The following is a 23,276-nucleotide window of genomic DNA, read 5'->3' on the forward strand; positions in this document are numbered from 1 at the left end:
TTTGATCTTGAACTCACTCTTTACCTAAACTAATTTGCATTGGGGGGTGTGAATTGGAGTGAGCTTCACATACTCATAAGAATAAAATAGTGTTTAAAACAGAGATATACAAATGCATATTCATATACTTAATACCTCGTTTGGTATGAGTGTAATTAAACTAATTCCTAACCCCGTCTGATATGAGACTTCCCAACCCCGTACGACTAAAGACACATCCACAGTAGGGTTCACCTTATGTACCAAGCTCGTACGCTCTCTCCCATGATACTCAGTAAACTTTTTCTCATTAAAAAATTATCTCTATTTCATATCTCAACTTCAGAAACTTAAACACCAGTCACAAACATACATATTTTCATATTTCTACACTTACTGACTTGTTCGCGCATCCATTATACGTATAATTTACATGTACACATACATGCACAACAATATATATCTTAACTGTCCCTACACATATTCTGCATTTAATCATGTCTACCATTAAAAACTTACAGATTTACACCTTCACTCATACACTAGCTTTAATCACTTAACGATACATACAACAGCTGTAATTACTTACCGATACATACACTGTATTATATATGCTCACACATGTGTTCATCTTATCTATATACTGCATATATTTAACATATATCACACATATCCATACGAAATCATATACTGCTCATTCATAATAATTACCTACGTAATCATATGTATATATATATCAAGACATACAGTTTGTAAATATACATTTCCACCCATTATCTCCTATATGTATATCTATTGGCATACACACATACATTCAAACATACTCGGTTATGTGTTCATACAGTTTCAACATTATTTTTAATTACACAAACACAATAGTAGGAAGTCATTCACATACTTTCACATACGGATGATAATTTATGAGAAAACACATTATAAAATCTTTCATTAAACTTGGGTCCATCATTTTGAAATCAATAAATTATTTTACGAAAACATGAAATCCCCAAATGAAAGCTAATACAATTCTTACCAGAATCTCCAACGAAAGAAGAAATCGAAAAGCTTTCGAACGACTTTGGTTCCATATATTTAGCTCCCTTTTTAGTTTTTAATTCCCATTTTCTCTAAAAATTTCATACACATGATTAAGGATTTAATTTAAAAGAATAACTGAATGGTCAGTCTCTCTTTCCAGTTCTCTAATTTTTGGCCTCGCATGGATCTTTGAATGGATTCGGAATGGTTTGCCTCACGCAGATCAGGTCCACACAACACGCACTTTGCTTCTTCTTCTTCTGCAATGCACGCCTTGCGCCCGACACCGTGTGCGCGCCGCATGCCCAACACTGCACATCGCATGCCCAACACTGTGTATCGCACGCCCAACACTCTGCACCGTGCGCAGCTCTTCTCTCCCAGCAGTGCGCGTCGCATGCCCAACATTATGCACCGTGTGTATCTCTTCTTTGGCCGTGCGCGTCATGCACAACTGTAACACCCCGATTTTTTTTTTCCAGCGGCGTTACCACAACCCCGTTAACATACGTAGCCCGCAAATAATTTTGGTCATAGATATAGAAAAGGTTCAAATCAAATCATTCAAATTTTTAAGGTTTTTCTATTGTATCTCCATCTTTACAGTAGATTAAGAATTCATAGTTTCTCATTTTAATATGAGATACTTGCTACTAGCTATGTAATTACTCTGTTTCATTAATCATACTCCCTGCTCCTTCTCCTATACCTTCTAAGTTCGGAAGCACGTAGTTCGGGTCCAGTTTTCGATACTACTTCATCTATAAGTGATAGGTAATGAGTATACACAAACTTAGTAAAGTAAATTAAAATCATAAATATAGTATGAAAATCCAGTTAAATGCCTAATCTCTTAATTTCCCCATTCCATTAGTCACACCATCCTTCCTACCCACACACTCTCCTCCTTTACTCATATACTCCTACCATAATTACCATAATTACCATAACACAGTCACCACATTAAATCACCCCAACATTTCTAACGTACCTGTCCCCTCGACCCTGACCTGGCCATTCACCCACACTGTTTTTTCTGATAAAATCCCCCTTAACCGTCACCATTATCGGTGACCTATTTTCTTCACCACTCAACCCCCAACTGGCCACCCACTCACACTGTTACTGTTTCCTTCCATCACCAATATCGGTGACTTAACTCACTCCCAATTTTCGTTAATCCTTGACCTTTAATTGGCCACACACTCACACCATCACCAATATCGGCGACTCAACTCACCCCTAATTTCTGTCAATCCTCAGCCTTAAATTGGCCACACACTCACACCGTCACCAATATCGGCGATTTAACTCACCTCCAATTTCGTCAATCCTTAGCCTTAAATTGACCATACACTCACACCGTCACAAATATCGGCAACTCAATTCACCCATAGTTTCCGTCAATCCTCAGCCTTAAATTGGCCACATACTCTCATACCATTACCTACTGTCAACCCCCTAACCATCACCAACATCGACGACCCCACTTATCACCCGTACCAAGCAACCACCAATAGCCAACATTAGCATATTTCTTCCCCAAATAGTCCATCAGTAGGATTATACAGTTTCTATAATATCAGCATATTTATTCCCCAAACAGACCACTGGTAGGGTTATACAGTTTCCGCAACATCAACATATTTATTTCCTAAACAGACCATCAGTGAGTTATACAGTTTTCATGATCACAGTCAAACCTCATACATGCATACATATTCAACAAACATAGAGAACAACTCATACAGACATTCACATTCAACAAGCATACAAACTAGCTCATACTAATATCCACACACATGTACCATCACCTGAATTCCTACGCATACTTATCAATCCCTATCCTATAACCTACACACACACACATCCTCTCACTGATATCCCGCTCTCTTAACTCCCTCAATTATCCCTCTCGGACTGTACATACACACACCTTTCTTGTCACAATGTAACTCTCATTCTTACCTCCCTCAAGAGTCCCTCTCGAACTACACTCTCTCATTGGTATCTCTCTCTTATCTCTCGCAAAGACCACTCTCAGACCACTCCCTTTCCACTGATATCGCTCTATTTCATGTCCTTCATACTACCTTCGGACTTTTCCCTCTCACTGGTATCTCTTTCTCTCTCACCTCTCCTATCAGTCTCTCTCAACCGCTCTTACATTCACAATCCCTGCACCAATACCAGACTTCTTCTTCCTCTGTTGACACTCAAATACTTATATTTATACATACATACATATACACCGAAGTTTTGAGCTATCCAGTTTCCTCTTTCGCATTTCCATTCGTACCTCTTGTTCTGTTTCACCTATCCATTCTTCCCCTCCCTATTCACTCCTCTATTGACTCCCTGCAAGTCCTTTCCCTTCTACAACTCCTCTCCGTTGATCCTCTCCTTCTCGGTTAGACTTCAATTCACCGGTATACATCTCCAGATAACAACTTTAACTACAATTTACCATTTCCATGTTTGAGATTCAAATTCACAATACCTCCGGTCTCCATCGTCTTCCACACCGCCGTAGCTCACTCAAACGCCTTAATCGTCTCCTCCTTCTCCAATTCTCTCTCCCCTCCTCGACCGACTCCTCCTTTCCTCTCTTCGCATCACCTCACTCTCCGACTTCTCTCTCTCTCGAATCTTCTATCACCGACCTCTTTTTTTCTCTTTCAGTTCTCCCCTCTTTTTTTTCCCTTTTTTTTTCTTTTCTTCATCCTATTTATATCTCACCTACTAATTATCCTAACCGTCCATTCCATCTCACAATCTACACCCATCCTAGCTGTTCATTCCATCTCCCCATTTACACCGTTCATGCCTCTCCCTCTCCCATATATATATATCATTATTATTATTATTATTATTATCATTTCCCTTTTTTTTTTAACCCAAAACCAAGGTATTACAACAACTCTTCTTCCAGCTGCACACGTCGCTTGCCTTGCTTCCTTTATCCTCCTCCTCCTTCTTCTTCTTCTTCTTCCTCTTATTTTTCTTCTCCTTCTTCTTCGGCGGCAACGCATGCCGCGCGGTATTCCTCTTGTCTGGCCGTGTGCACCGCAAGCCATGCTTATTTCTTTCTCCTTCTTCTCCTCCTCATTTTTCTTCTTCTTCTTCTTCATTGCCCCTGTCCCTCTTTCTGCTAGGGTTTCTTTTTATTTATTTATTTATTATTATTATTTATTTTCCTGGCCTCAGCGTAGGCTTTCTCCTCTTCCTTGAGTCTGGTTATTACATATTTAATTTGAATTTGTTTATACCAAAATAATATGAAAATATTTCTAACAAATTAAAAATAAATACTTAATTAAATTAAAAATATAATTATTTTAAGAGATAAAATATATTTATCTTTGTCATTCTTACATAATACTATTAAACTCCAAGAAATATTATAGGTTAAAGCATGTGTATTTACATTTGGATTCAAATTTATTTCATTCTTATTATATTTTTTTAGATGTTAAGCATTTCATATGTTGTAAAATTTAATTATCATATTTGATATATAATTAATTCAACTTTATTCACATTTTAATTTTACAATTATAAATTTATGTTTTCTATTGAACCAATAATTAGAGCTTCCAAAAAATAAAAAAGTATAATTAGATGGGTGTTGTTGTATATGAGCCCCCACAAACCCTAGTTTTCTAAAAACCAGTTCACCTAAAGCACCAAATGAGCACCTTATTCACTCACATCAACCTAAAAAAAAGAAAGCTTTAAGTTTTTTTTTTTAATTCACCTCTATACCTTTTAATAGAAATATTATTAATTAATTAATTGGGTAGATTTAATATTTATAATTTTTAAAATTCATAACATTAATCGTTACAATTCAATTATAAGAAACATAATTCTACCAATTGAAGGATATTCTACCGAGCCATGTAGAGCATGCACGAAGAAATCGTATATTTTTTCTGTTCCTTTATTTACCCAACTTAATCATTATAAACACGAATCAAAATAAATTATTGCATATACGGTCTAATCAATTGGGAAAAAAATTAATAGATTCATTTTTAGAAGCGATCCATTCTTTAGAATACAATACAATATACAATGATTATAGAATTTATTGCGTTCGAATATCAAAATTCTATAATTGAAATTTTTGCATCCACATATTTTCCTTTCTCAAAATTGGGTGCATGTGTAATAATTTGACATCCATAAAGTCATCAAAATGCACTCATTAAATTCAATTAATCTATTTATAAATTTTTTTTGGGATAAATAATTAAAATACACACAAATACTATCTACAATTTGTACTATTTTTAGTATTGTATTCACTTTATAAAGTTTTTTTTATTATTAAAATGAATAAAATAAGAGGACAACCATTTTATTCAAAAAGATGAGTTAAAAATTCATGACTCACATAAAAACTATCCAATTATAAATTTAGAGTGGAATTAAAAGACATTATTTTGAAAAAAAAAACAAGATAAGAAAATGTTTTTTTTTTTTCAAAAATAAACCCAATTATAAAAGTAAAAAAAAAAAAAATCGCTTGACAATAAAAAATATTTACATTTTTTTACTACTTTAATTAATTTTTTTTACTATTTATTAAATGATAAAATTTAAATTTTAAATTCATAAAATTTAAGTAAAAATTTAAGATATTAAAAAATTAAATCACTTGTATTAATGAATATCTTTAATTTTCTTTTGGGACGTGCCTAGATTTTCTACCTAAGAAGTTAAAACATTGCTTTGATGCTCTTCTCTGCACAGTGTTTTTTTTTTTTCCTTGGGATCCATCTTTGATGTTAACCTACTTTTCAGCCAACTGTCTTTCCTTCTTTCTTTGTTTTTTGTTTTTTTTTTTTGGGGTTAAAGAAAAAACTGCATACATCAGTGGGTGACAATCGAAGTCACCCAAAAAGACAAAGAAATTCTGTTCTGTTGCAGAGTAGCAACTCCATTGCTAATTTGTATTTTTCTTCTATTTTGTTCACACCCACAGTCTCTTCATTCCCAATTTTCCTCTTCTTCGTCTTCTTCTTCTTCTTCTTTCTCTTCCTCTTTCCTCCACAAAAATGGAAGCTACCTCAGCTTCCATTTCCAACTGGGTTTTTCTCTGCATTTTGTTTTGGTTTCTGGGTCTCCAGCTGACACAATGCAGTGTTGGCTATGACAGAAAAGCTCTCGTCATTAATAGCCAGAGAAGGCTGCTCTTCTCTGGCTCCATTCATTATCCTAGAAGCACCCCCCAGGTACATGAGCACCCACTTTTCCCTCCCCCCCTCCCCCCCAAAACCCATCTCGGATTTTCCTGAGAAAATGTGGATGGTAACTTCTACTGTTAATTTATGGATTTGTACTGCAGATGTGGGAAGGTCTAATACAGAATGCCAAAGATGGTGGGTTGGATGCTATTGACACTTACGTGTTCTGGAATCTCCATGAACCTTCTCCGGGCAATGTAAATTTTTTTCTTGGGTTTTCGCGCTTTTTGTTCACATTATGCTGTCATTTTATTTTTATTTTCTCGAATTTTCTTTCCTTAGATTTTCATTCTTAATTGTTCTTATCTTTATACCATTTTTTCTGGGGTTTTCTTTTCTCTGCAATGTTTCTTAGATTTTCATGCTTCTTGTTTATACTTTCCTGTGATTTTGTGTTCTTTTTTTTCTGGGTTTTTTAGTATAATTTTGAGGGAAGATGTGATCTGGTTCAATTTATCAAGTTAGTTCAGAAAGCTGGCTTGTATGTTCATCTTCGAATTGGGCCTTATGTTTGTGCAGAGTGGAATTTTGGGTAACATTAAATTTCTCTACATTTTGGTTTTTAGTTGTTTTTTCAATCTCTTTAATTTTCTAGCCATTAATGTCTCAGGGGATTTCCTGTTTGGTTGAAGTATGTTCCAGGCATTAGCTTTAGAACAGATAATGAACCTTTCAAGGTAGGTGTGTGTGTCAATAAAGTCAAGAGAAGTAAATTCCAAACGTCGCAGATGCCTTTCTATGAATTCCTATTTATAACCCGTCTCATTTTCAAGGTTTATCACTAATTGAACTTCTTACTCTTGTCTCTTATATATACACACCTACATATGTATGTATGTATGTGCTTGTGTATATATATATACTGGTGAAAAAGATGGAAATGCAAAGATTTACTCAAAAAATTGTGCAAATGATGAAGGATGAAGAGTTGTTTGAGTCTCAAGGTGGCCCCATTATCCTCTCTCAGGTACTTGTTTTCTGGTCATTTTTCACTGCAATAAATTGCTGGCACATGAGCATTTAATTACTGCAACTAAAAAATTTATTCATCTGTTACTTCTGGCTATCTGATATCTTAATTTGTAAAGTCACTCGTGATGCATAAATACTTTCACTGAACTTTGCTTAGGTCCTGTTTGGTTCAATTCCCATTTTGTTCTTTAATTTATTTTCTTATAAATTTTCTCATGCTTGAGCTTGCTTATGGGACCCATCATGTAACCTCATCTAATAAATTATCTCTGGACGAAAATAATGGGGTATTTGGTATTCGGATTCTTAAGACTGATAAAACTATTCAAAAGAAAGCAAATGTGTTTCTCATTTTCTTAATGGGGAAAGTCTATGATGTCTTGGAAGCATGAAGCTTTCATAGTAACTTTTCAACATCTTATAGTAATTCAGTAAATTAGTTAATTTGTGTAGTAATCATATAACATTGTGTAGTAACTGGTGCCTCTGAATCACTGTGTTAGAACCCTTCTTTTCTATGCTGATTGGGATTATGTTTGTTTATGTGCAGATTGAGAATGAGTATGGACCAGAAAGCAAGGCATTAGGGGCTGCTGGTTATGCATACATGACTTGGGCAGCAAAAATGGCTTTTGAAATGAACACTGGAGTCCCCTGGGTAATGTGCAAGGAAGATGATGCTCCCGATCCCGTGGTAAGCATTTTAGTAGGTCATAAGAGATTCGTTATGTTTATAATTCATTTGAAGGTACTGTTTTATTTATAAGATACTAGCTTGGGAGGTATATAAGTCTTCAACCCTTTAAAATGACTCGATTTTTTGCTTCAAATTCGTTAGTTTTATAATTGAGAGTAATTTGTTTATAAAGTCTTTTGGTATAGGGTTAGAGAAGGATTCGATTCTGGATTATTTTTAGTGATGAGAGAGTTTTAACATTCTTTATTATGCACATAATTCTGTCAGATAAACAGCTGCAATGGTTTCTATTGTGATTATTTCTCTCCAAACAAGCCTTACAAACCTACACTGTGGACTGAGGCTTGGAGTGGGTGGTAAGTTTTATAAGTTAGATTTACATTTTAGTCAATAAGTTAATTTTGAGAGAAATAATAAGAATTAAATATTGAATGATTCCTTTTGTTAACATGTAAGTAATAGATTAAATAATTGGATATTCACTTTCATGATAATTGATGACACAATTGATTATTTGTTCAAAATTCAACTTTTATTAGTTAAATTTCAGTACAATATACGGAGGGTTTGTGTGAGAGATAAGCATATGTTAATATATAAACAATAGCAAACTACCATAAATTATTCACATCTTAGCATATAATTTTTTGATTTACAAATAAAAACTAATGCCAAGAAGTAAATTCCTTGTGTATTTTTTTTAAGTTTATAATCTCTAGAAATCCATTAGTTTCCAAAAACTTTTACCACAATATTATTCAAAATTGATAAAATTTATATTAATAGTTTATATGTTGAAGAAGATAAGTTAAATCCTCCAATATATACTTTCAATTTTGTCTTTATAATTGGATAAATGGGTTTCCTTGTTATTTGTTCTTTGTTTGACAGGTTCACAGATTTTGGTAGTCCAAACTATAAACGCCCAGTTGAAGATTTGGCATTTGCAGTTGCTCGGTTCATTCAAAAGGGTGGCTCTTTTGTGAATTATTACATGGTGTGTTGCAACTCAGACATTGAGACTAGTTTTACTTTTTAAAATTTTATTTTACATCATTATTTTTCAAAATATTATTTTTGTTTTTTGATAAATACATATTTTCATATGTACATATATATGAGTTTACAAAAAAGTATAAATTTTTTCATATATCTAAATGGGCCTGCAAATTTTTAATTATTTTAGGACTAGTTTTAAATTGTTAATATTTCATAATAAAGTAAAAGAATAAGATACTCTCCTTTAAGCTTTTCTTGCTTGATTCCCCAGGAAGCAAAAATAAAAATTTGTGAACTTCTCTGTTTTGGTGTAGCAACTTATTTAGAAAAAAAGAAGAAAATGTATATGTTAATTATTATTTTAATAATGGTGAAAAAAGAAAATAAATGGACCAATTCTTTATCTTCCTTGATCTACTATAATTTTATAAAATTATAGTAATATTTGCAATACTAAAAAACTTTTATTTCATTATTATTTATCAGTACTATCAATACAAATATTAACCTTTGTTTTGGGTTAAATTCCAGTTGAAGTTTTTCTTTTTAATCTAATATTCTTATAATGTATTCCAACTTTTTTTTTTTTTTTCGCAGTACCATGGAGGAACAAACTTTGGAAGAACTGCTGGTGGCCCTTTCGTTACAACCAGCTATGACTATGATGCTCCAATTGATGAATATGGTTAGATTTTTAAACACTTTTTGATATATATGATTGGATCATAGATATTTAAACACCACTTACTCCCATTGATGAATATGGTTACCAAAAGCTAAAGCTCACAAAATTATTTATGAGGATATTACTTTGTTTAAGTGACAAATTTTAAAAAAATCACCTATTTCGATAGTTAAAATGTGGAAAGCCCAGTTCGTTGCAAGCTGAATAAGGTAGGAGTAAAGGGAACATATGCATTCAACTTCTTGTACTTATCAGTTTATATAAAATCATATATAAACACATAATAATAACAACAAGAACAACAACAACAACAATAATAATAATAATTATAATAATAAATTTATAAAAAAATAGTATACTAGTTAACTTTATAATCTATGCTGAATGTACGTAACACAATGTTTATAAAATAAATCATGTATATCTAAAAATTTTAGTTACAAATACATTATATAAGTCAAACTCATAATTTAAAGTACAAGATATAAGAATATTATGCTAAAATAACTACAAATATTATTAAAATTAAAATTAAACATTTGCATTAAGTTTTTTCTATATAATCGCTAACTTGAAGTTTTATTTTTTATTTCTTTTAAAAATTTTAAAAATTGATAGCTGGTACCAGTAGTTAATAATATTGGTTGGCCTGGTATTTATTTGTATTAACTGATATTTGACCTGGTATAATCTATCTATACTACACCGGTACGAACAGATAAGGTGCGTCATTTACTAGCCTGCTTGAAACAGCAATTTTTATTCGGCTCATGCAGAATATCAAAAAGATATGATTCAGGTTGTTCAAATCTTTAAAAAAGATCTGCTATTTTGATAGGTTTGATCAGGCAACCAAAGTATGGCCATCTGAATGAACTCCACAAGGCTATTAAACTATGTGAAAAAACTTTGCTTTCTGCTGACCCTAATATCACATCATTGGGAAATTATGAACAGGTTTGTTGTCTCAACTATAATAAGCCAAATATAGAGAAAGTACTGAGAATTTTTGTTCTTTTGTTTTGTGACAATAATTTTGCTTGTGTAGTCCCATAACGTTTTTGTTTATTATTTTGCATATTCCAGGGCTATAAGACCCTTTTTGCTTACTTTTGTTAGAGTATAGGCATATAGATTAAATCATTTTTTATTGGCATAAACTTTTAGGATAATTACTCAATTAATTATTTTACATAGTATGGTAACTTTCAGAGTTTAGATAATTTAAATCCTAAATATGTTATCCTATTCTTTCATATGTACACTTACCAGCAAGCTTGGGTGTGAAGGCACGTGAATTCCTGTTTCATTTTGTCCTTTGTATGTAGTAAAACTTATTCATCTATTGAGTGTCAGTTTAGTAAGTAAAATCAGTGATTCTGTTATAGAAGTGTCTAAACAGAATTCTGCTGACATTAGATTTGAAAAACATTAACATAATTAAGAAAGAGAAGGGATTAAGTCTCCTCTGGTGGTAGGGGACAAATTTGTATTGGATGGTATTTACTGCTTCTGATTAATGCAGAACTTTTTTTACCTATTAAATTAAATTTATTGATATATATTTCCAGGCAAATGTATTCTTCTCTGCTGAGACTGGAGACTGTGCAGCATTCCTATCAAACTACAACAAAAAATCAGATGTAGTGGTGGCTTTTAACGGTATGCACTATAGCCTACCACCTTGGTCCATCAGCATCCTTCCGGACTGCAAAAATGTTGTCTTCAACACAGCTGACGTAAGTGAAGCAGACAGTTGCTCCCACTTCATATAAACAATTTGTATGGTGCATGAAAACTGTTTAGTCAGTAAATATTGTAGTTTAAGGTTCTGCTTCGAGAATCTGACTTCTTGTTACTGGTTATCTTTTTCTGCTTAAGAAAGTTTGAATCCTTGAAAACATATGATATATGTGATGCATATCAAATTGATTTGGACTGAACAAAAATTTAATAGACAGTGCCTATGCTGGTTTAACAAGGTTTCTAGCTTTGCACTCTGCTCAATCCCTCTTTATTGCAATTCACTTGGCTAGAACCATCTCCGTCATAGAAAAGAGTGAGGAATGCATGTTAGTTAACAAGTAAATTTAGTGCATGTATTGCACAAATATTTAGAATAAGTTCGCGGATGCTGTTGTCATTCTTCTAAATAGGAAAAAAGTCTTTCCCCTTGTTATGATGTATCTTCTTTTTCTTTTTTCTATTATAAAACAAATTAAGCATTATGGTAGATTTGATGGACTAGAATTAGGATTTGAACAGAAGTGCGAACTTTTTGCTCTTTCTTTATACAGTGCACCTGAATTCTCTCTTTCCCATAAAAGAATTCACAGTAACAAATCAAACCACATATATCTGTCTGTTAAACCGAATTTTTCTTCTTTTTCCTTCATGGTTTTTGCTTATATTAAGCTACCTGTGAACACTGATAGGCACAATCCATATCTTTCTGTTATCAGGTTAGAGTTAAAGAATCCCAAGTGCAAATGCTGCCAATAAATGTTAAGTTGGGATCATGGGAAACATTCAATGAAGAGATATTATCAGTTGATGATGATTGTGAAATTAAGGTTGTTGGATTATTGGAACAGATAAATATTACAAGAGATACCAGTGACTATCTCTGGTACTCGACAAGGTACTAACATAAATGTTACTGAGTTTCTGCTCTAAACATTAACAATTCATCAAATCAAGTTTTTTTTTGTTCTATCATGTTTCCAGTGTTGACTTAAGTTCATCAGAGTCATATCTGGGTAACGAGAGATGGCCTACGCTCACTGTGGAATCTGCAGGTCATGCTGTGCATGTGTTCGTCAATGGAAAGTTTTCTGGTGCGCTGTTTCATTCTAATCCTGATCGTTTATGATTGACTATACTCTCTATAGTTGTTAAGATCCTGTTAAATGCATATGACAGGCTCAGCGTTTGGGAGTAGAGTAAATAGGAGATTTACATTTACTGGAGACATTAATTTGCATGCCGGAAGAAACATGATTTCATTGCTCAGTGTTGCTGTTGGATTACCGGTTTGTAACCTGAATTCTGCTTGTAATCATTTCAATAATCTGGAATAAAGATGTTAGGATAGAACTAGAGAATTGGAAGCCAAACATATTTCGGAAATTGACAATGGATATTTGATCAAGGACTTGAGATGCAGTTTTAGGTTTATCCTTGTCTATAAGTTACATAAAATATCAACAATACTACCTGTTATTCTTCATTGTCAGTTGATTTTTGTTTTGGTTTTCTGGATTATTTTCGGGTTGAAGAATATTGGTCCACACTTTGAGACATGGAACACGGGAGTCCTAGGACCGGTTGTCCTACATGGAGTAGATGCGGGACCAACAGACTTGTCCTGGCAGAATTGGTCATACAAGGTCTTCAATATCTGGCTTCCAAATTTTTGTTTTTTGCTCTGTAATTATGCTATCGTTTACAGATCTATTCCTTGATTTTAAGTTTCACTTTTCAATTTATACAGATTGGAGTCAAAGGTGAGGCCTTGAATCTAGGTTCCCCAGATTTCATTTCATTGATTGACTGGACAGAAGCATCCTTTACAACAAATACTGCACAGCCGTTAACATGGTATAAGGTACGGCAGCGACAATGAATATATAACTTCTTAAAGTGTCCTACCTCCCTTACTCTCCTCATAAGAATACTTGTCCTGCAAACATTAGCTATAAATTAAATTGAACACTTACTTAATGTATAAATTATAGATTGCATATTTTCGCATCAGTGTGAGCTTCTGAAGACATTATTTTAACTCTATCAGAGACAAAGATTTAATATTTCTATTGCCCCATTTTTATTAATTAATTTCAGATTCAAGATATGTAGTCTTATACTTGGTTCACACATTTAGGATAGAGTTGCACTTAAAGAGACGTGTTAATATATAAATAATATATTGCATAATTTCTTGTCAGTTTATGGCTATTTTTAGAATAAATCCATAAATTTTATGCATTTCATTTGTAAATCCACATTCAGTTTAACTTACAGAGCTGTAAATCATATTAGGATGACAGAAAAAAATGATCTTGTAGAATTGGAATGGTGAATTCCAAATTCTGTTCATATAGATCTTAGAATTTATTATTTCAGTTCCATATGAACTCAAATTTTATCATTTTATGTAAGAAATGTATCATCTTCTAGTTGAAAAAGTGTAGACTTGCAAATGATTTTCCGACAAATTTTAGATTTGTTCCAAATAGAGGCTAATTTCTGAAAATTGGTTAACTTTATTATTTAGTAGGAAGTAGAAAAGGAAAAAGAAAAGGTTCAGGTGTATAACTAGAATTAGTGGGATGTTTAGTGGCACTTAATTCCTACTAGTAAAATGTATTCAGTAAAAAACTGATAAGTGAAGTTGAACTTGCAGGTCCATTTTGATGCGCCAGAAGGAGATGAGCCACTAGCTTTAGACATGAGCAGTATGGGTAAAGGTCAAGTGTGGATTAATGGGCAAAGCATTGGGAGATACTGGACTCTTTCTGCCACTGGTAATTGCAGTGATTGCATTTATTCAACCACATTCCGACCAGTATCCTGCCAATTCGGTTGTGGCCATCCTACTCAAAAATGGTAAATCTCCTTTCAACCCTTCTTTCTTTTGGCCATTAGATTCATCAAATATGCATCATACTATATTTTTAACGAATCTAGAGAATGTTCGGGGGATTGTTTAAAGAAATGGGTTTCCGGATTACTTAAAGAACCTAGTAATTTATGTTATTTAGAACGGCAAAAAGTCTGGTGCTTATCATAATTTACCGTTTAACATGGTATCAGAACTTGAGATCTTGATTGGAGCCTCGTCTTTATACGAATCTGTTAAATATTGTTATTATTTGTCCTCTACCCTAGTTGATACACAGTTTTGCTTACGCGCGAAGAAAAGTGTTAAAATACAATACCAATAATTCTTTTTGATCAAACTTTCAGGTACCATGTTCCCAGATCTTGGTTGAAGCAAACCCAGAATTTATTAGTAGTTTTTGAGGAAATTGGTGGAGATGCATCACAAATCAATTTTGTAAAGAGATTGGTGAGCACTGAAAATTAACTATATTTTTTAATCTATTTATACAATAGGATTCTCTACTCTCAACCAAATATATATATATATGCAGAGTCATATATGATTATTTAATTTAATGACTTCAAAAGCAAGTAGTTAAAATAATTTTTTTACTAATTATTTAGTGTTAATTAATTTAGAGAATTTATGAACCCTAAAACAAATTCGTCATGAAATGCTTTTACAATAAGTTGTTGGGAGATTAATAAGCTTTTTAATATCATGTTAATTACTTTATTTAAGGAAAATACTATGTAAGTATTTAGTAATCATTATTCTAATTAATTAATTTATCTTCCCCCATCAAACGTGCCGTTTCCCAATCCAACGGTTACTATTTTTCATCACGGTGGAGTCAAATCAAACCTGTAAAAGTAAGCTTTAAAAGTCAATGTTTTTGCCCCAAATTGGATACGCTCACTCAATTCACGACGATCACGTGATTACACCCTCCCTTTCCCCTGCTTAGTTCTATTTTTGTTTTTATCTTTTAAAAAAAAAATAAAAATAAAAATTGTTATAATTTAAAAAGGATTTAAACTGTAAAATAAATAATAGGTTAAACCGAGAATAAATCCAAAATTTGTGTCAATATCTTCAAAATAGAATTCAATATTTAACCCATCTAAAATAATTTGGCGCCCATAAAATGCCCAAAGATTTTACAGCAATACTCGCAAGACTTCTAATTACCAATAATCGTTGCAAGAACATAATCCATTTTTGAAATGATGGAAGCGTTTTCGATCCCGTACAACGATTCTTCTTTTGTAAATCTTCGAGATTAGCTTCATTGATGCGTGACAATCTTCACAAACACGCAGGTTCTTGACTATCCGAAGAGGTGTACCAGGGCTTGTACTGATTAATCCAAATGCAACTGCAATTTTCTCACTATGGTAATGCAAGGCACTCTCTTTGTCTTCCTCATCCATGTTGAGCAATACCTGAGTGGTGTTCGGTCTATAATCTAACAACCTCAATTTCTCGGAAATTTCCTCCAACATGGAGTGAATTTCTTTGGCTTGCGGATGGAATTCATCTTCCACAACAAACTCGTGAATCGCACCATCGAGCTCAATCCAACTACATCCGGGATCTTTCCTTATATCCATCTCTCTCATTTTTAACCTCACCCCTGCAACTGCCTCCCAGTTTCCAAGTGAGGCATACAAATTTGATAATCCCACATATGATCCACTATCATGAGGAGTCATACCCATCAATTTTTTTGCTACGCGTTTACCCATTTCAACATTCTGATGCATTTTACAAGCACCAAGCAAGGCTTTCCATATCACATCATCTGGTTTTACAGGCATGTTCATGATAAATTCTTCAGCCTCTTTTAGAAACCCTGCTCTGCCTAATAGATCAACCATGCATCCGTAATGTTCAATCCTAGGCTCTAAACCAACCACATTTATCATATGGTTAAAAAGTTCTCGGCCTTCCTGAACTAATCCAGCATGGCTACAAGCACTTAAAACACCAATGTATACAACATCACTTGGCTTGATTCCAGCTTGATTCATCCTTTGAAAACAATCAAGAGCTTCGATTGCTCGACCGTGCAAAGCAAGTCCACCAATCATTGCACTCCAAGTAATCACATTCTTTCTGGGTATCCTCCCAAAAACTTGAATTGCCTTCTCAATGCTTCCGCATTTAGAATACATGTCAATCAATGCAGAACCAAGCACATCATCAATCTCAATGCCATTTTTCTCAGCATACAAATGCACCCACTTGCCTACTTCAAGTGCTCCTAGTCTCGAAATTGCTGGAAGAACACTCACCAAAGTTACATAATTTGGAGGTAATTCTCCCATCTGCATTTCATAAAACATGTCTATTGCTTCCTTGAAATTCCCATTCTGTGCATACCCAGAAATCATCACATTCCATGACACAACACTTCTCTGAGGCATTTCATCAAACAACTTCCTTGCTTGATTAAAGCTTCCTTGTCTTACATACCCATCAACCATTACATTCCAAAGAACAATATTACTTTCTTCCTTCTTCCCATCAATCACTCTGCTAACATCTTCAACAATGTTCTTACAGAATAATGAATTAGTATCCTCCATAACCCCGCAAACCGCGTACATTCTCATGAGATTACTAATCACAAACTCATCGCCATCCAATCCAAACTTCACCACCATCCCATGAACTTGCTTCCCTTCCTCCACCCTCCCCGTTTCAGCACACGCCTTCAACACAGAAGGAAATGTGAACATGTTTGGCCTCACGAACCCATGATCGAGCATCTCGCAGAACAGTAAAATACCCATAATCGCTTTCTCGTCTTCTCCATTCTCCGCAAAAGCCCTGATAATGGTGTTCCAGGAAAAGCAATTGGGTCGGTGCATTCGACGGAAAACCTTATAGGCGTAGTCGATCTCGCGGTAATCGGACAAGGAAGAAAAGCGGAGAATCTCCGCGGCGGCGAGAGGATCATGAATTTGGCCAGTCTTGATGAAGGAAGCATGGAGTTGGGTTAGGTGTCTGATGGATTTGCATTTGGAGACTTGTGGGAAGAGTGAAGATGGGTGAGTTGGGATCGAGTTGGTCGAGTTGGGTATGTAAATTACTAAGGAGTTCATGGCTTCTGGTGTTAAAATCCTATGGGCCCCCGTGTTACGCCATTGGAGCCCCTGAAGTTTCTACAGGCTTACAGAAGTTTTAACGTGAAATTATGGAAATATATATATTCATTTTTTAAAATATTAAAGTATCAATCTCGATTGGTTTGAAGGGAGAAGATTCGAGCTGTTTGGCTACGGATGCAACGTGGTCCATAGCAGGAATTATATATATCTATATTTTTTGTTTGGCATTCTCTACTGACAGAACAAGGGAATCATAATTCCTAATCTAAAAGGTATACGTGGCAAAATCAGAGGCAGCTCCTGAATTTCCACAAAAAAAAAAAAAAGGAAATTCTTTACCATGAGGAATCTCGAGTACATATAATACGCTCGTATTCGACAAATCTTGTGAGCGCGAGAATTTAACCGTTGGATGAAATTATTTAGCACATAAAAGTCTTAAAGCTTAGATCCAACGGTTCATGTTCGTTATAACATAAATTAGTATGAGGTTGAATCTAGTGTATCATTTCCAATACGGAATCCGAACTCCATTCACTAACCGCTTTCTTCATAAAGTAAACAACACGCTCCCGGCCTTAAAACTCGCACCAAATCTAACCGTGCTGACGTGGATCCTAACCCATTAGACGCTAATCACCATCATGATTCATCGCCTACGCCGACTGAACCCGGTCAACGACGCGCTTACCTCTGCCGCGATGCATCGGATTGTAACCCTATACCTTGAAGCAGTGTATACAGATGATTTTTTTTTTTTTTTTTTTAAATATTAAGGAATATATTTCTCGGAAGATTTTTATTTTTATTTTCATTTTTTTTTTTTTTGTTCTTGGTGTTTGTCTCTCGCAATCTCTCTCTGTTGTCCTCGTGCATGCGTGTTTTCTCTGCATCACTTCTTCTTCTTCCTCCTCTTCCATGGCCAAAGCAAAGGCTCCAAGGAAAACTCTGGACTCCTTCACAGTCAAACACATCAACAAAACCATCAAAGGTAAGCGCTTTTTCCCTCACTTTCCTGGGAAAATTGTTCTCTCTCTTAATTTTCTCTTTCCAGGGGAAATTAAAAAGAAATAGGAAAAAGAAAAAGAGAAAAAGGAACGGATACGAACACACGCATATCTATGTTTGTCTGTACAGTGGGAGACTGTGTGCTGATGCGGCCGTCGGAGCCGGGGAAGCCGTCGTACGTTGCCAGGATTGAGCGGATCGAGACGGACGCGCGTGGAGCGAACGTGAGAGTGCGCGTGCGCTGGTACTACCGGCCGGAGGAGTCGATCGGTGGTAGGCGACAGTTTCATGGATCCAAGGAGGTTTTCCTTTCCGACCACTACGACGTGCAGAGCGCTGATACAATCGAGGGGAAGTGTACGGTCCACAGCTTCAAGAGCTATACCAAGCTTGACGCCGTTGGAAACGACGACTTCTTCTGTCGTTTTGAGTACAATTCGTCTACCGGCGCTTTCAATCCTGATCGAGTCGCCGTGTACGTTGTCTCATTTTTTTCATCTTAAAAGTTTTCTGGTTTTTTCTTCTGTTATTTTTTAAAAGATTCTCGTGCATTTGCTAGTTTAGCGAGTTAATTGGGATAAATTTAAGTGTATTCTGGAACTTACAGTTTACTCCTGTACTGTATTTCATATACTGAAGTTAGCCTTTTCAATTGTTATTATTCAGTTTTGCTTGATTCTTTTAATGTATTCTTAACATTTGAGCTTAGACTAGTATGGTTTGTGTTGGTTTTAAGGAATGTTAACTTGGGAGTCCTAATGGTTGTGGTTAGGCTTATTTTGGTTGAAGTACCCTTACCTTTTTTTTGGTTTTCCCTTCCTCCAAATTTGACAGGTATTGCAAATGTGAGATGCCTTATAACCCAGATGATCTAATGGTTCAGTGCGAAACTTGCAGTGACTGGTAAGTTGGATATAGTTTGAATTTATCTAATTTAGCTGAAACTGAGATGCATTTTTATCTCTGATATGGTTGATGTTGTTTTAAATGCACTAGAAGAGCTTTGATAGGGATCCTGTTAGCTACATATTGATGCTGAGCCTACGAATGTTTATAGTTTCAAAAACAACTAACCAAGTGGAGTTAATGACAAAATGACAAGATTCACCATGCAAAGTGATCATGGGGTTAATTGGCTTTTGTATTTATCTGTATTTATCTAATCGGCTGAGATTATCTTATCCAGGTTCTCAACCTCTTTTTTTCTCCAATAGATGAGCAAAACTGGTTTCGTCTTGTAAATCTTCCAATCATATGCTGCTTTCCTGTGTGAAGGGAAAAAAGCAAAGGGGTTGGCAGGATTATGCAAAGGGCACAGGCATTCAAAGGAGTAAACTTTTCAAAGTTGTGGTAGCTCACTTTGCATTCAAATAGAATCTAAAGACATATGGGAACTTTTCAAGATACTGATTCGTTAACTCACCTCAGCCCAGTAGTTCCTCATTGTCCATTGTTTCTTGGTTCTTCAATTTTGTCATGTATTAGATGAGTTACTGAAAGACCAGCTGCAGAGAAACACATAGCTTCTGAGTATCTCTGGAACAGTTATCTGCATGCTTAATCAGCTTGTTTGATGAAAGAAAAAAAAAAATCTGCAGATGGTAATGCCTGGGTTTCTCATACATATCAGTTAGGCAGTTATACTGTATTAGTGGAGAGTAACAATGATTTTCAGAAACAGTTAGATGCTAATGTTTAGCATTTCCTTCCTTGTTCAGGTGGCTGATTTATGAGCTCGTTAGCCTGTTATGTATGAACCAATTAATTTATTTTACTTCTGCCTACTGCTTCTTTTTCTCTGTTGGAAGAAAAATGGGAGTTGATGCTTCTCTTAGTTCAATTAGTTTTATGCGTGCTACTTCTGATCATCTCTTCAGGAATAATTTCATTGAGGCTGCTTGTTGGACTACGTAGATTAACCATCAGTTTTATTGTGGAAGTTGACTGAATTTGATCCTTCATTCCTTTGTGTTGTCTTTGTTTACCCTGAAATAGCTTTTTAAGGAAAGAGAAGGAAATATCCTGAATTACCATACATTTATTCATGTGTATGTGTAGTATGTATTCACATAGAGAGTGATAATTATCTTTTATAGGTGATCATGTAAATGTAATGCAGGGGAGAGAGACTGTGTTAGGGAAGATGCCTTGGCCATGATCGTTTACATAATGAGCTAAGGAATATTAATACTTAAGGATGTGTATGCATCCTCGAGTTTCCTAACAATATTTTTGGGAAAATGAGATCCTCAGTTAACAATTAATAGATTCTTTGTTGAGAAACGTGGTGATCGTGTCATTTTTTCCCCTCGTTAGATTTCGGATGCATCATCTCTTGCATCAAAAAAAGGAACTCGAGTATTCGAGACCTTAATTAGAAGGTAGATTATAAAATTATTGCAATTATTAGCATTATTTGGAAACACTTCAGACTAGCTGTTTCACATTTCTCAAATTTAGGGAGAAAAATGTAAGCCGAAGATGTAGTAATTGAATAGAACCAAACATCATCAGGGTTTCTAGGCATTTTAGGAATAAAGTATTTGATTAAGCATTGGAAATTCACCTTCTAGCAAAGACGGTAATGATTTTGTACAAACCTCAAATTAGTTGACGAGTAGACAAATGTTTGTCTGGCAGTTGTTATGCTTGTTTTCAGAAGATCACTTTTTGGTTTTTATGTAGGAGAGACAAGTACGTTAAACCAATAGAATTAGAATGTTCTCTGGGTTTCTCTTGAGGGAGCTTCTGAGATTGAGGTCTGAAACTTTTTCCTGACCTTAATTTAAAAAATTACAAGAAGGGTTAAGGCTTCAGACTCTCATGTATTTTTAAGTGCAATTTAAGTTAATGTCTATTTTCACAGTTTTTTCTTTTATCAAACAGATTCTATGAATCAAACACATCCAATTTGTGGAGTATGTTGTGAAAACCGATGCAATATTCAGCATACTACTTTTGGTTCAGGTTTCATCCTGCTTGTATAGAAATGACTGCAGAGGAAGCTAAAAGACTTGATCACTTCTTCTGTGAAACTTGTTCATCTGAAGGTCAGAAGAAGTTGCAGAATTCTCATACTGCTACCAGACACACAGATGCAAAGGTATTCTCATTTTATGAAGCACTGAATTCTCTGTCTTGACAGTCTTCTTGAATTTGAGATGTCAACAGATCATCTTGAATTTTATTTCATTTCTGTTTTAATCCATCTACTCTCTCAGATGATTTAATTTCACATGGATTTTTTTATATTAAATGTTTTATCTGATTGATGCCCATTTCTGGTACAGAGAATCTTCCAAGAGTAAGATAGGTCTGACCATTGCCCAAATCTTCCATTTTCATGAATAACAATAAACTCAGTTCCATATTTTTTACACATTAATGAAATTAGATTCAACTTTTGCCCATCATAATTCAACTTCTAGTTTCCTGCACTCTAATGGACTTGATTCTTATCTTTCAAAGAGTAGTTCAGTTAATTCTAGGATAATATCTCTATTTAAAAGCATCTTTTTATGCTTTACAAAATCTCGAAGTGGGAAGATTTGTTGATGTTCCATGCATGGGGGATAGATGGATACAGAGCAATGGTGGTTAATTTTCAATATTACTATACAATGATAATTAATTTTTCAGGTGGACACAAAGCGTCGGCGGAGGTGACCAGGTGTCTAAGCCCATACATAAGGTAGGTTCTATAATAAATCAGCAGATCTTTGTGGTTAAAACGTGGGTAGGCGTCAAAATGTCAATGGAGGCAACAAAAAAGCATCATCTCGAGCTTGTAATATCTGTGAATTATTTAGGACAGGCAAAAACTGTTTTGGGGAAATTACCGTAATGTTTATATGGTTTGAGGATCAGTTTTTATCCTGTTTTACTACCGAGGTCAGAGGATTTGTTTAGCTTTTATATGTAAGTATATTACCTTGATGTAGATTTTTCCTTTGTCTCTGTGATTTCTTGCTTGTAAGAATAGAGCATGTGTATAAACTTAACTCTGCTTTTAACTTACTAAGCTAAAGAGCAATAGACACAGCTGCCTGATCATGCTTCTAAATGGTTGGTGCGGTTGTGAATTTTGGTACCAGATTAACACTAAACTTTTGAAATTTTTTTACAAAATTTTGGTATAAACTGATATTGGCAATGTAAATACTTGTTCTAGTTATTGTGTAATTAAATTTTGTCATCGGTGGAAATTTATTTTGAATTAATTCTCAGAGAGAAAATTATTGTGAGTTAAAATATGACTTTACCTTACCTTTTCTCTAAGGTTTTGTTTAACCACCACGAGGGTTTTTATGTAAAAACATATATAAACATGCATACAATATAAAAATTTAGAAAAAGTTTTCCATAACGATCTTCGCTGAGTTCTGGAAAACAATGTTAATTATCTGCACAAAGATGCAAATAGCACATTTAAATTATTATGAACTAGGGTTCCATACCATCTTTGAAGTTAAAGAAAGAGAAAAAAAAAAAAAAAGCAATGAATGGAATTTTACCATCTTTGATGCATTTCGATTTCCCAGCAATCATGGAATATCTTTCTACTAAAAAAAAATTATGACTCAGTTGTGATAAAATTTAATTTAATCACTACAATTTTATCAATACACTAATAAAATAAATCATAAATCCTGTTTAGTCAAGTATAATAGACTTACCACCACTAACTTATAACTGAGTTTAAAATATTCAATAAAATTTGAACTCAGTAACTTTCAAACCGCACACAAAAGATCTTATTTAACTAATATGCCACCACATTGGTGAGATCTTCAACTTTACTTCTAACTGCTGGTAGGTTCTCTTTCATACAGACGTCAAAACTGTATTTTAAATTTTAAATTAATATATTCGTATTGCTATTTTCTGTAGGTTTAGACTTCGATAGAAGACAAAAAACTATTTT

At 34.3% G+C, this 23,276-nt stretch overlaps 3 protein-coding genes across 6 annotated transcripts; 2 read left to right on the forward strand and 1 right to left on the reverse strand.

The window, feature by feature from the left end:
* The first annotated feature begins 5,797 nt into the window (after nucleotides 1–5,797).
* Nucleotides 5,798–14,798, forward strand: LOC110825368 (beta-galactosidase 3-like). 2 transcript variants are annotated; one of them, XM_088206657.1, is made up of 18 exons: nucleotides 5,798–6,257; nucleotides 6,371–6,466; nucleotides 6,689–6,801; nucleotides 6,880–6,946; nucleotides 7,144–7,236; nucleotides 7,792–7,935; nucleotides 8,206–8,294; nucleotides 8,830–8,935; nucleotides 9,535–9,622; nucleotides 10,461–10,579; nucleotides 11,194–11,361; nucleotides 12,085–12,263; nucleotides 12,350–12,459; nucleotides 12,545–12,654; nucleotides 12,901–13,011; nucleotides 13,116–13,229; nucleotides 14,028–14,230; nucleotides 14,591–14,798. In XM_088206657.1, exons 1-18 carry the CDS (start codon nucleotides 6,081–6,083, stop codon nucleotides 14,709–14,711), a joined length of 2,208 nt encoding a protein of 735 aa, XP_088062783.1. In that variant the 5' UTR covers nucleotides 5,798–6,080; the 3' UTR covers nucleotides 14,712–14,798. The 2 variants fall into 2 exon arrangements, with proteins under 2 accessions (XP_088062783.1, XP_088062784.1); XM_088206658.1 differs by lacking the exons at nucleotides 6,689–6,801; nucleotides 6,880–6,946 and having other exon boundaries at nucleotides 5,805–6,257.
* Nucleotides 14,799–15,297: 499 nt separating this feature from the next.
* Nucleotides 15,298–17,517, reverse strand: LPA66 (Pentatricopeptide repeat (PPR) superfamily protein). Its single transcript, XM_022033566.2, has one exon. The coding sequence runs from the start codon at nucleotides 17,336–17,338 to the stop codon at nucleotides 15,416–15,418; it is 1,923 nt and encodes a 640-aa protein (XP_021889258.2). The 5' UTR covers nucleotides 17,339–17,517; the 3' UTR covers nucleotides 15,298–15,415.
* A 632-nt stretch (nucleotides 17,518–18,149) lies between these two features.
* SHL1 (PHD finger family protein / bromo-adjacent homology (BAH) domain-containing protein) lies at nucleotides 18,150–22,445 on the forward strand. Of its 3 annotated transcripts, none has more exons than XM_022033568.2 (5): nucleotides 18,152–18,335; nucleotides 18,482–18,827; nucleotides 19,187–19,255; nucleotides 21,320–21,455; nucleotides 21,992–22,445. In XM_022033568.2, the coding sequence occupies exons 1-5, from the start codon at nucleotides 18,263–18,265 to the stop codon at nucleotides 22,016–22,018; spliced, it is 651 nt and encodes a 216-aa protein (XP_021889260.1). In that variant the 5' UTR covers nucleotides 18,152–18,262; the 3' UTR covers nucleotides 22,019–22,445. The 3 variants fall into 3 exon arrangements, with proteins under 3 accessions (XP_021889261.1, XP_021889260.1, XP_088062787.1); XM_088206661.1 differs by having other exon boundaries at nucleotides 18,197–18,335; nucleotides 18,399–18,827; XM_022033569.2 differs by lacking the exons at nucleotides 21,320–21,455; nucleotides 21,992–22,445 and adding an exon at nucleotides 19,628–20,593 and having other exon boundaries at nucleotides 18,150–18,335.
* Nucleotides 22,446–23,276: the final 831 nt, after the last annotated feature.

Source organism: Carica papaya, chromosome 6 (genome assembly GCF_054855325.1).
Source record: "Carica papaya isolate Zhongbai chromosome 6, ASM5485532v1, whole genome shotgun sequence".
Lineage (NCBI taxonomy): Eukaryota > Viridiplantae > Streptophyta > Magnoliopsida > Brassicales > Caricaceae > Carica > Carica papaya.

Bases quoted from the DNA above. Each gene is read 5' to 3' on its own strand.
- LPA66 (XM_022033566.2), bottom strand. From the start codon at position 17,338: ATGAACTCCTTAGTAATTTACATACCCAACTCGACCAACTCGATCCCA.
- LOC110825368 (XM_088206657.1), top strand. From the start codon at position 6,081: ATGGAAGCTACCTCAGCTTCCATTTCCAACTGGGTTTTTCTCTGCATT. The intron at 6,258-6,370 runs GTACATGAGCAC...TTTGTACTGCAG, and splicing joins ATCCTAGAAGCACCCCCCAG to ATGTGGGAAGGTCTAATACA. The intron at 6,802-6,879 runs GTAACATTAAAT...TTAATGTCTCAG, and splicing joins TGTGCAGAGTGGAATTTTGG to GGGATTTCCTGTTTGGTTGA.
- SHL1 (XM_022033568.2), top strand. From the start codon at position 18,263: ATGGCCAAAGCAAAGGCTCCAAGGAAAACTCTGGACTCCTTCACAGTC. The intron at 18,336-18,481 runs GTAAGCGCTTTT...TTGTCTGTACAG, and splicing joins CATCAACAAAACCATCAAAG to TGGGAGACTGTGTGCTGATG. The intron at 18,828-19,186 runs GTACGTTGTCTC...CAAATTTGACAG, and splicing joins AATCCTGATCGAGTCGCCGT to GTATTGCAAATGTGAGATGC.